This window comes from Micromys minutus (assembly GCF_963924665.1).
Source record: "Micromys minutus genome assembly, chromosome: 5".
Lineage (NCBI taxonomy): Eukaryota > Metazoa > Chordata > Mammalia > Rodentia > Muridae > Micromys > Micromys minutus.
Genome location: NC_137974.1, coordinates 58,690,417 through 58,702,752, shown reverse-complemented (window position 1 = coordinate 58,702,752; position 12,336 = coordinate 58,690,417). Strand labels below are relative to the sequence as shown.

Genomic DNA, 12,336 nt, shown 5'->3' with positions numbered 1-12,336 from the left:
ACTGAAAATGCTTGCTTCTGGCTTCTCAGTTTCTGCCCATCTGGGAGCTGGCACCCTTCCCCCAACCCTTGGACTGGCAGCTGCCCCAGCACCAATACTTGGGAGGGACTCCACCTGGGAGTGTAGCATCATGAAGGCTTCAGATCTGAGTTTTACATGAAGAGTGGACCAAGGCCACTCTTCCCATCATGGTAACTGGCCTGCTCCAGTCAGCTGCCCTGAGCACAGGCTCTGAGTGCCTGTGGTACAGAGGACATCACCATTGCTAGGGAGGGACCTCGCTCTTGTCCCTGGTGACATTTTCACTGGGGTCTTTGTGCCCTCCACTGCCTGCCCTGCTGCTACCTCTCCAGACATTTTGGTGCCCGTATTTTTTTTTTTTTTTTAAGAATTATTTTGAGTACACTGTAGCTGTCTTCAGACACACCAGAAGAGGCATCAGATCCCACTACAGATGGCTGTGAGCCACCATGTGGTTTCTGGGAATTGAACTCAGGGCCTCTGGAAGAGCAGTCAGTCTTCCTAACTACTGAGCCATCTCTCCAGCCCCATCTGTATTTTTGTTTTTTTCTTCCTTCATCTCCTGGATTCTTCTCTCTGGGAAGCCTACAACTTATTTTCTGTTGAAGGATTAAAAACCTGCCAGGCAGTGGTGGCATATGCCTTTAATCCCAGCACTTGGGAGGCAGAGGCAGATGGATTTCTCCTTGAGCATAGCCTGGTGTACAGAGTGAAAACTGGTATGTGGGTCTGGCTTTAAAGGTTACCTGGCCATGCAATCCTGATTTGACTGAGGAAACAAGTCCCGAGCTTTTCTGGCTCCTGCTGCACACAATGCATTGTGGGTATATTCGTAGCTGTGCCCTTCCTGAGTGGCCTACAGAAAAGCCCTTAGAGGTGAGTTGAGGGTCTTGAATGGAGTGGCCTGGGGATACATGGGGCTGAGGAAGGACATCCTGAGGTGCTACGGAGGGCCCTCTTCCCAAGCCCTTGCTTAGGAACGTGGCAATGATTTTAAAGCCTTTTCTCTCCTGTCCTTTGTCTCTTAGAAATCTGGGGTGTTCAGAGCACAGGGCTGATATGAGGTGACCCGAGCACAGAGGCTATTCCTGCTGACCCCACTTTAATAAAACCGAAGCTCACTCCAGGACAGAATGAGGTTCCAGGGTGGAACCTCCAATCAGACACAAACTCACAGCTTTTGTTTTTATTTTAAAGGAAAACAAAAACAAAAAAAACCCAACAAACCCAGTGCAAAACCCCATTTTCCAGTGTCAGCCATGCCCCCCTCCCGCCCCCCGGGGTCAACCCCTGGCTCAGGCCTGACTCTTCCCCCCACTATGTACCTCTCCCTTCTGCATCCCAGAGGGCTGCAGGTTCCACGTCCCTGGAGGCCCAGATCCAGGGGCGGTGAAGGGGAGGAAAAAGACTGGGTGGCAGCCATGATCTTCTTGCTTTCCCCAGGCCTCCAGCCATGGCTCCAGGTACCCACCTTGGCTCTCATTAACCTTTCCTGGCCACACTACTGGGTGGTGAGGCTGATCTGGGGGGAATTCCCTCCACACCCCTCTTTGCCCCGGGGCCTGCTCGGGGCTGTCCTCACTGAGGTTGGGGGGCTCCCGCTCTCCCTCCATGATGGGGGGGAGAGTGGTGAAATCCCCAGGTTTAAATACCTTAATGAAAGCAGGGGATGGGGTAGGAGGAGGGGGCTTTAGTTCTAATAAATTATTAGCGTTTTGTTTTTTAGTGTCCGTGGGGGGCAAGGGGGAGGGGCAGGGCGTGGCCTCCAGGGCCCCTCCCTCCCCTTACTGGTGAATCTCATTCTCTATGAGGCTGTCCTCGCATGACTGGAAGTCTGTGTCCGTGAGGCCATCAGGCGGCATCAGCAACTCCTCGTCTTGGGAGGAGGACGATGGGGGCTCATCGCCTGAGCTCCCAGGAGCCCCATCCCCGTCCCCATCCCCCTCTGAGTCCTGCAGCACCTGAGCGATGTATTTCTGAAGGGAAAGGAATAGGGAGGGGTAAGGTGACTAGCTGTCCACTGTGGGTGGGTAGGTGGGGGCAGGTAGGGGTTGCCAGCAGTATACAAGGGGACGGAGTGGGGAGGAGGAAACCAAGTCTTTCCAGTTCCGGTATCCACTGCCATGAGATCTGGTACAGGCTGGCTTTTGTGGAGGACTCCTGGATTGCTGAATCCCTGCAGGTCAAAGCCTCCCCCCATGCCCGCCCCAGACTATGGAGTGAGACACTCACCGCAGACTTGGGGACAGCGCCAGCAGTGGGGGGCCGTCCATTACTTCTGGAGCTCACGGCATCTGTCTCTGTGTGTTCAATCTTAAGGGGTCCAGGGAGAGGGGAGGAAACATTCTTGTCTTTAGCCCTGATCATACCCAACACCCTCTCCCCCTCTGGGTCTGTATGTCGCCCTCCGCCCCCAGAAAAACGTTTACCCCCGGTCATACTCCACCACCTCTTCTCCTGCCCCATACCTTGTAGTTGTGGGCACTGAGGTATTTGAAGTGTCCGAAGCAGACGTGGCAGAGACAGATGACGATGGTGATTACCAGAACGACGAAGGTGAACATAGACGTGGGGGCTAGGAACCCTGGGGCGGGGAGGACAAAAAGGGGCTACCATCTCCTCCTTTAAGGGGCTACCCTGCCTGGCCTCCTCCAAGGGGCTAACTACCTCTGACTCCTTCAACCCCTCCACATAACCTCACCGAGACCCTTCCTGGCATATTCTACCACGTGGCCCTTCTGTGACAAGTTCTATATCCAAAAGTCCCTTCTGTCCCTGCCACCTGACCCAAGTGGGATGGTGGCCCTCACCCGTGCGCATGGTGGAGAAGAAGAGCAGCCAGAAGAGGCAGAGGATGGGCGCGGCCACCACCTGGTTCACAGCCCCCGAGTGAATCTTCTTGTCCAGTTTGGCCGGCAAGTAGGCGTAGTAGAGATTGTACCTGTCTACCAGGTGCTTCAGCAGCATGTACATGAGCCCTGAGGAAAGCCAATGGCCCTGACCTCGGAACCAGCGCCCACAGACCTTGTGTGTCGACCACAGGCTGTCCTGGCCTTCTGAGATGGCTGAAAGGCTGGTCTTTGCTTCCTGTCCCGCCATAACTGGAAGCTGCAGCTTCTCCTTAGTCAGACCCTTCACCCCGGCAGCCTCCCCTGCCCCGAAACGACCACCAGAGAGCCATTCGTTTAGATGAACAAGAAGCCTTTGAAACCCTTCTTACGTTTCTCTGCCCCGCCCCTAAATAGTTGGGTGTAAACTAACGGGCAGGTTCTACTTCCGGAATTGGAGCTTTAAAGAAGGGCGAGGAGGTTAGTTTGAGAGTCTGGAGCTTTCAACAGCCACAGAAGGTGGGTAGGGAGTTCGGATGCTATTGGGGAAGGTAGAGGCTATTGAGGGATCATGGCCAATGAGAAACTTAGCTGAACACCTTCTAAGAGGAAGGGAGACCTGCCCAAGCTAAATGGCTTGCCTGCATTGGGACATGTCCATGAGGTAAAAGGACCTAGCCCTCTCTGGACTTTAAGGGGTTTTCTTGAATTTTGAAATCTGTGCACAAGTGTAGATAGGAATGTGTATATATAGGAATGTGTGTATATATGTCTAACAACTCAGAGGGAGGTATGTTCACCTATACCAGTAAATATTGCTGAGGTGGGTGGCTTGACGCAGAGACCAAGCACGTCAGTGGGCCAAATCTTGATAGAACTGATCTCCCCCTCTTCCCCAAGGCCTGGCCCTAGACTGAGCCAGGATCCAGGCGGGAGGCCCGAGGGGCCGGTCTCCCAGCCGGGGCCCTGTCCAATCAGGGTGGCCTGCCTTACTAGAGTGGAGCGGGTGAGGCCCTGGGTTCCCCCGAGCAGGGCCCAGGTCCCGGCGCGGCGGTGCCTACCGAAGGGCACGATGATGGGGCAGGTGATACTGTAGGTCATGACCACCGTGAAGACGCACATCATCCAAGCGTAGGCTGCGCCAAACTGGAACTCGTAGGCCTGATGCTGGGGGGGACATGGGCAGGAGGGTGGCTCAGGGTGGAGGGGACAGGCTGCAGGGATGCAGGGCAGGCAGGAAGTGGCCAGGAACTCTAGGGCTGGGGATGAAGCCATCGGGAGTGAGGGACCTAATGTGGGAGTGGTGCAGGGGACAGCGAAGCAGGTGGGAGGGGTGCTGTGGCTGAGAGGGAGGCCAGGCAGGGCAGTGATGGGACATGGGCAGGTGGGGGCAAAAGTTGAGCGGACTAGGGAACAAGTTCTCCAGCGCCCTCTTGTGGAATGAGGGCAGAGGATCCCTAGCTCAAGGGAGCTACACCTCTCCCAACTCCAAGTACATAGCACTATGCTCTCAGAACTCAAGGACCTCCTGATTACCTATGTCCACCCATAGCTATATGTGTGGGAAAACCGAGGCTTCAGATGGGAACTAAAGTCCCTAAATCCCAGCATCCTTGTGCCCACCACCCGAGTCTGACTGCTGCTGTTTCTGGTTAGGCCACCAGAGGGCGCTGTGCGTGTTGCCGCTGCCCTAGGCGGCCATACCCGCTTCACGTTGCGTCTTTCAGCTGCAGAGCGCGCCAGGCAGAGCCGGATCATGTACATGAGTAGGCCTGGGATGCGCAGCAGGTCCATGGCGTTACCGATAAAGGCCGAGGCGATGACGTAGTTCACGAAGAAAGCGCCGTTGTCGGGCAGGAAAACACACCTGCGGGCAGCAGGTGCTCCAGCACTGCACCCTTGGGGTGACCTGGTGGCTGTCTGCCCACTGCTAGCATGACAGCACCCCACGCCTCACCCTCTGTTGCTTCCTCTACATGTACACCCACACCTTAGACCCCCAATACCTGTGCCCTACTCTTTCCACAGTGTGAACCCCAGAATATCAAAATAACAAAGCCAGTCCAGATGCATACCCTGAAAACCAGCCCAGAGGCCTTCCTAGATGGCATGCCCTGAAAACATCCAAGGACATGGTTCAAAGCCACAAAAGGCCACCAGCATGTGCAGTAAATAATTGCTGAGACCTCCAATGGCACCCTCGGAGACCTCCAGGGATGTAAGCCCCAGAAAACTGAGTACGTTTTTTGACTTAGGTTCTCCCACATAGAGCCTGACTCCTTCCCTACCATCTTCAGAAACCCTCAGGTATCTTTGGGGTGTGTGAGGGATGACACGAACCAGAGAGTTCCTAAGTCCAAGATGGTCACAGGCAACTCCAGCAGAAGCCTGGAGCTTGGGCCTATGAGAGCCACATATGCATCCAAGATAGTCCCTAACAGGGGTCTGCATCTGAGCCCCAGAGCTGTCAATCTAAGAGACCTCAAGTAGATCAAGGCATGAGTTCTAGTGACCCTCAGGGATACTCTGGGGGTTACCAAGTCACTCTCAGATAATGACCAAGTTCCCACTACAAATAACTTCTCCATCTCCTTGGAGAAATTCAAACACCTACAGCAGTCCTCAAATAAGGCCCGAGTCCTCACAGAACCCCCAAACCTGAGCTCTGAAGACTAAAATATACCTTGAGCACATACTCGTTTAGGTTCACTCCTGATCATGAGCCCCAACACATTTCATCCAAGTACATACCCAAGACCCCGAGGGCTGTCTTTTGAATAACCCAGGACGATGTTAATCCCACCCCTTACAGCTGGAACCTTGGTGACATCCACCCTTGTTATCTCTCTCTTTCCCCAGGTGTCCTGGTCACTCACTCAAACCGAATAGCTGCTTCGGCCAGGAATTTCTTGTCAAAGAGCCAGCGGAAGAAGAGGTCTAGGCTGCAGGAGGAAGGATGGAAGCTGGCATGGGGCAGGGCACCTGTGCAGAGGGTCTGCCATGTGCCTCTGGGGAAGCCTGGGACAGGCAGGCTTCTGGGCCAGTAGCTCTCTTCCCAGCACTCGCACCCACCCTGGCTCCCCCTTGGTCCTTTGACACTCACCTGCTCAGCCCCAGCGAGGGCAGTAGCAGCACCATGAAGATGAGGAAGGTGTAGCATTTATGCATGGTGGTCCTGTTCTCCCCGGAGCTAGGAGGGCAAGGCAGAGCACAGGCAGAGGTCACAGCAGGCCAGCCCACACCGGGACATCCTCTGGGTGCTGGAGGCTTCTCTAGGTGAGGGGCCAGGGCCCAGGGCTGGGAACCTTTAGAGCAAGGGCTGCCCGGGGACACGGCAGGTGCAGTGTGGACAGCTCACCGTGTCCAGTGTGCTTCGAAGAAGGCGGAGTAGTAGACGATGGTGGGGAGGAGGGCCGAGAAGCACCACAGCAGTAGTGTAGGGAAGAACTGGGTGATGATGGGGTTCTGTGGGGGACAGGGAGGGAAAAGCAGACAGGCAGGTGGGTGGGTCTAAAAGTTCATAACACTTGGAGGGCTGGGTGGGGCCGAAGCTAGGGTTGCAGGTAAGGCTTCTGGGTGAATGATGAGAATGCGGCTGAACACCTACTGTGTGCCAAGCACTTGTGCATTTTCTACATACTAAACCTCAAGACCATGAAACTGGCTCATCTTCCCAATGCATCAACCGAGAAGACAGAGACTTGACAGTTTGGCCGGCTAGAGAGTTGGGTTTTGATTGGGGTCTGCATCTTATCGACTGTGCTTCTGAGTGCTGAGATTCAAAGAAGCACACTCTGAACACAGCAGGAGGGCCAAGGAGCCCCAGTGGCCATGGCTGCACCCTAATGTCATCTGAGCAGCCTGGACCTTTATGCTGACATGAGGCCCTGAGTGTACACACGGCAAAGGGCCAGTTTAAACCTTCCATTTTTCAAAGAGAGGAGAAAGGGGGGCTTACCCAAGGTGTGTGTGTGTGGGGGGGGTCCAGGAAATGTAAACCCAAGGGTAGCCTTTCCTGAGGGCAGGACATGTAGGTTGGGGTAGCAGCCCTTGTTCTTAGGAAACATCCTGGAAGGGCTAGGCTGGAGCACCCAGAATCAGAGCACTACCCTAGGGATGAGGGAGATGCTGCCTGGTACTGATGCTTATGGTACACCAGGGAGGGCTGGGAGGGCACGGGCCTCACATTGAGGTACTCCACAGGCTTGGTGACGTTGAACTTGTCCATGGTGGTGATGATGATGGCCGGGGTGGTGAGGAAGAAGAGCAGTATGAAGAGGACCACATTGATGACCAGGCAGCGCAGCCACCAGATGAAGCCTCGGATGGAGAGGTGTTCCCTGGGAAAGTGGGGGAGGGGTCACTCTAAAGACTTGGGACTGCTTGTTCTCTGGTAACACCCACTCTCTCCCCACCCTCTGGGAAACAGCCCCTCAGTCTGTAAGAAGCCCCATCCCACCCCCTGTGGCTCACCAGTAGATATTCTGAGGGTCAGGAGCATAAGTCACGGTCCAGTTGGAGATATGCAAAGCCTCACTGCAGGAGGAGGCACGCGGCTCCCCACGGCAGGCACAGCCCTGGCATTTGCACACGTTGAAGTCCTTTAGGATGCTGGGGGAACAGGTACTTGTTACTTCAGCCCCAAGTGGGGTCCCCAGTGGAGAGTACAGGGCCTGTGAGAGGGAGAGGGCCAGGGGTGACAGGCAGGGGTGGGAGTGGGGAGCTCACATGGCTGTGATGGTCTCATTGTGGAAGGTGACAAAGGCCATGCCCAGAGGCTTCTCGTTCACCTTCTCCTTCTCCCGCCTGTAGTCTTCCTTCAGCCTCTGCTCCAGCTTCGTGTAGTACTCAATGGCCTCCACCTGCAGCGGCAGGGCCAGGGGCTCTGCTCAGAGCTGGGAGGTAGCCATAGCACCAGCCAGGATCAGCCCAGGCTCCCTGAAGCTTTCCTGTACGTATGAATCACTCTGTCTTTGTTCTGATCTCACAAGATGGGCACAACGAGGAAGCCAAAGAGCAGGATAACTAATGAACTTATTAAAACAGGAGGGGCTGGAGAGATGGCTCAGCGGTCATGAGCACAGGCTGCTTTTCCAGAGGTCCTGAGGTCGGTTCCCAGCAACCACATGGTGGCTCACAACCATCCGTAATGGGGTCTGATGCCCTCTTCTGGTGTGTCATGTCTGAGGACAGCTACAGTGTACTCATATACATAAAATGCATAAAAAATAAAGCAGAGCATGACCCTGAATTTCCAGTCCTGCCTGTGCTTCCTTGAGGGTTTGGATGACAGACAGCTGTCATGGCTGACTTACTGGTACTGGGGATCAAACACGTGGCCTTGAATATGCTAAGCCAGCACTGAAGGACATCCTAGCCCCCTGCTATGCTTGCCTAATCTACAGTTTTAAAAGTTATCACAAACAGGACAAACCCAACAGTGAGTACAGGGGCTGACAAGACAGCTCAGTGAGTAAAAGGAGCCTGCCACCAAGCCCGATGACCAGTGTTTGAGCTACAGAACCTACAAGGTGGAGAGAACTGGCTATCACAAGCTGTTCTCTGACTTCCCCCACATGCACCGTGGTATGCCCTCTGCATATAAAAAATAAATATTTAAATAAAGATTTGGGGTTTCATGGTCTGAGGCAGTTGGAGCTTGCTTGGGGGGGGGCATGTCTTCTTTCTCTCGGAGTCTCTTTACCTGTGTGTCTGTCCACCACCCTTGTTTGTCCTTGGGTAGGGGACGTGACCACCCTAAGGCATCCGCATCTACTGAGGCCCGGACCTCCCCAGCCTTGCCATGGCCTCTGGCCACCCAGCAGCCGGTCCACACGGTACCTGCTCGCAGCCTCGAACCACACAGCAGCAGAGGTGGCCGCACGGTTTGGGGTTGATCATGGCGGGTACATTTTCCTTGCTCTGCAGGTTCGTGAAGTAGAGTTTTCCCCGCTCAGCCTTCTTCCTGTGGGATCCGGGGTCAGTCACTTACTGCTCAGTGTTGGGGGAGGGAAACAAGCTTGGAGGACGGGGGTGGGGAGGGCGGTCACAAAGAAACCCAAAGCTTCTTCAACTATGGGGCCACCATGTGGGATTGCATAGCTGAATGTGGGGGTTAGGAAAGAATCAGGCGACAGTCAAAAGTTTCTGATAGTGCAATAACCACAGATTAATTCCAAATAAACACATCTGAGGTGTTTCTGGCAGATTTGGCCTGTATCGTAGCAAGCAACTCCACGGCAACCTTGGTTCTGAACACGCAGCCTGTACAGTCTGTGTGACCTATGTCACCACGCCAGCAACTGTTGCCTGAAACATTCTGGCTCAGGGTCACGGCTGGATTAATGAGTTGCAGTGATTTTGCTGTACATATAAAGCCTTTTGCTCTTGTAGAAAAATGATGGCTTAATTTTGGAAAACCAAGAGTCAATATTTTCCTATTGTTATTTCTCTTTGGTCTCATGTATGACATACACATTCATCTTAGGAGCATTCGCATCCTTCTGTGTGCTATGTTCATGCTCATGTATGTATGCCAACATATATGCATGTGTGTATGTACACATGGAAACAAGAGGTGTCCAAGACATGGGATGTGTCTCAGGATTGTTCTACAAGTTAAATTTTGTTTGTTTGGTTTTGTTTAGTTTTTGAAACAGGGTCTTTCTGTACTGGCTGTGTTGGAACTCGCTGTGTAAACCAGGCTAGCCTTAAGTCAGAGCCACCTGCCTATGCCTCCCAGTGGGGACCTCAACACAGGTCCTTCCTCTTGTATGACAAATGCTGCAGCCACTGACCCATTTTTCCCAGTCTGGTCTTTTCATTAAATAATAAATAATAAGATTATATGAAGACTAAGGAATGTTTAAAAAAGAAATAAATACATCTAAAAAATATTTTTCTTTTTTTTCAGCGGGATGAGGGTGGGACAGGGTTTCTTTATGTAGTTTTGGCTGCCCCGGAACTCAATCTGTAGACCAGACTGGCCTCAAACTCAGAGATCTACCTGCCTCTGACTCGACTCCTAAGTGCTGGGACTAGAGGTGTGGACCACCACCCAGCTAAAAGAAATCTTATGATTTTTTTTTTTTCTCATTAATGTTTGGCTTGCATTCCTATTTATGTGCCTACAGGCCTGAAGTCATGTAAAATGTTCTCAGTTAGAAAGGGCTTGGAGTCGACAGGACTTAAGAAGGCTTGCTTTAGTCCCCAAGGGCAGGGGACTTGTAGTGAGCTTGTAGGGCAAGTAGGGCTCAGCCACAGTTCCATCCAAGGGTCTCCTTGTCCATTTCTGGAGAGCCAATTCCTATAGTCTTCCATAAATTTCTTGTACTGTAGCAACCAGGTATGGACTGTAGACCCTTCCCTCTCACAACATATGCTAAGCTCCAGGCCTTGGAAGCAACAGAGACTCCCAAGGTCTAGTTGCCCCCAAATGTCCCCAAAACCATCCAAAAGAGGAGCCCCGTTCCCACAAGGAGGTCAAGATTCTCTCCATGATGAGCAGAGGACCCTTGGTGGCACCCTCCCCACCCCTGACCCGGTACCTCTCTGCGTCAAGGAACATAAGACGAGCCACGTTGTAACAGGGCCGGGCTTCCAGAACTGTGCAGTTGGGGTAGGCCTCCCTGAAACACAGGCAGCTGTCATGCCCTGCAGGGTCCCATCCACGTGCCTGTCCTCACTTTCATCCAGGGGGCCAATGCTTCAGCCCTCTCAGCTTACTGGCTTCTCGGTCTACAGTGCTCCTCAAGAAGAGAACTTTGAAGCCTTTACATCGTATAGGTGGGACTGGTTGCAAGAGTGCATGAGGCCTGTGTGAAGGCAGCAGGTGATGAGAGCCCAGGGTGTGTGAGGATGCTATTATGTGGTGCTAGGGAGGCCAAGGCTGTGGTCTGATTCTTGTCCAGGGCCGTAAACTTGAGGTTCACAGAAACTGTTTGTAGTTACAGACTGTTTCCTTTGCCTTGTTCCCGGGAAGACCTGTTCCTGATCCAACACTTGGCCTTGACTTTGGATTTACTCCAACCAATCTTGGCCCAAGACCAACAAGAAACTGATCCTTGAATCTGTAACCCTGGCCATGACCCAGGCCCAGGGCTGATCTTTGACCCTGACCTTCGAAAGACAGACTGACAGGGCTTGCTGCCCTGCCACGTGGCTCTGGAGAGCATTCACACACAAAATGCTTGCTGATCTACTCAGCACTGTCCTTCTCAGCTGACTGCAAACCGATCTAGTCCTTGACTGAGTTTCCATCTTTTTGATGTCATATTAAAATTTAATGAAGGGCCACCGAGTATTCGAGACGTGTGTGATAAAGTTCCTTAACAGCAAGATGAACTTCACAACACACGAGAATGTAGACACTCGCAGCTGGCACACAAGGTTGCCACAGTGGTTTTTCCTTCATGGCTCTTTGAGCTGCCTCTTTGGGAGGGCAAGTTCTCACCCTCGTTCTCACCCTCATGGGACTAAGGGCAAATCCTCTAAAGCTAACCCTCCTTCTTCTGAGGCAGTCCTCTACTCCACACAGTCCCCAGACCTGGACCGTGAGTCTCAGTGAGGGCTGAGGACTGCTTCAGAGCTCAGCGTGGACAAGGGCTGGCTGCTAATCCTCACATGGGGAATCCTCCCTAACAGCCTGCCCACAGTAAGTGCTCAGCAAAGTCAACCGATGAAAGGCTGACTTCATTACCCTCACCCTATTCAAAGCCCCAGAGTCTAACAAAGGCCAGATCCTCTTGACACCTGCTTTTAGGGTGAGAGTGAGTTTTAACCTCGGGCTATTTTCCTAAAACAAAGTTAGAACTAGCCCTGAAGCACCCAGCCAGAGCACCTGCTTTAGCCTGGCTTTTAGCCTCCCACAGCACAGGGCAAGGACATCAGAGTTGACCAGGAGGGCATACTCCTCTGCTGTGTTCAGATCTCTGTTTAAATGTGAGGGTCCCTTTCACACACACACCCTCCTTGCTCAAGACAGCAGCTCAGCACCCCCACTCCTCTGAATAGGACTAATGAAAAGTAAATTTCTGGTTTTGTTTACTGCTTTATACCGAGCCCTCGCCCAGGGCAGATTGCTAGAGGTCTGCATCAGGACAAGACAATGGGAGCTGATAACTGTCCCACCAGACAAAATGTCACTGGACCCTGAGCACATACTATAGTCCCCATTGCTACCTAGGGTGCCCTTATGCTGATGTAAGATCAAATGCCAAATCATTCTCGCACTGTTTCATAAGCTGTCTGAGGGCAGGACTTGCTTCTAAAATACCTATGCCTGCATACAGAAGATGTTCAATGTGTGTATGTCACATGCATAAGTACCCGCCCATCAGTGTTTAGCTCCAGATCTCTGTGACTCAGCTCTGGAATGTGACCTGACCAGATACTGCCTCTGATCCTTCTGAGACATTACTGCTGATGGAATGACAAACTGACCTGCTCCAGGACAATGACTGAACTCTGATTTGGATGGATAGCAGCA

At 52.8% G+C, this 12,336-nt stretch overlaps 1 protein-coding gene across 2 annotated transcripts in view; it reads right to left on the bottom strand.

Moving 5' to 3' along the window:
- Positions 1-1,283: 1,283 nt before the first annotated feature.
- Positions 1,284-12,336, bottom strand: part of TMEM63B (transmembrane protein 63B) — a 24,427-nt gene continuing 13,374 nt past the window's right edge. For both annotated transcript variants that reach the window (XM_080917010.1, XM_080917011.1), the window contains 14 exons: positions 10,397-10,477; positions 8,691-8,814; positions 7,578-7,711; positions 7,323-7,460; positions 7,036-7,189; positions 6,208-6,314; positions 5,953-6,039; positions 5,726-5,791; positions 4,554-4,716; positions 3,911-4,016; positions 2,832-2,999; positions 2,490-2,605; positions 2,254-2,334; positions 1,284-1,997 (listed from right to left, as the gene is read on the bottom strand). In XM_080917010.1, coding sequence (XP_080773136.1) covers positions 1,806-1,997; positions 2,254-2,334; positions 2,490-2,605; positions 2,832-2,999; positions 3,911-4,016; positions 4,554-4,716; positions 5,726-5,791; positions 5,953-6,039; positions 6,208-6,314; positions 7,036-7,189; positions 7,323-7,460; positions 7,578-7,711; positions 8,691-8,814; positions 10,397-10,477 — 1,717 coding nt within the window. In that variant the 3' untranslated portion in view covers positions 1,284-1,805. The remainder of the gene's footprint in view (positions 1,998-2,253; positions 2,335-2,489; positions 2,606-2,831; positions 3,000-3,910; positions 4,017-4,553; positions 4,717-5,725; positions 5,792-5,952; positions 6,040-6,207; positions 6,315-7,035; positions 7,190-7,322; positions 7,461-7,577; positions 7,712-8,690; positions 8,815-10,396; positions 10,478-12,336) is intronic.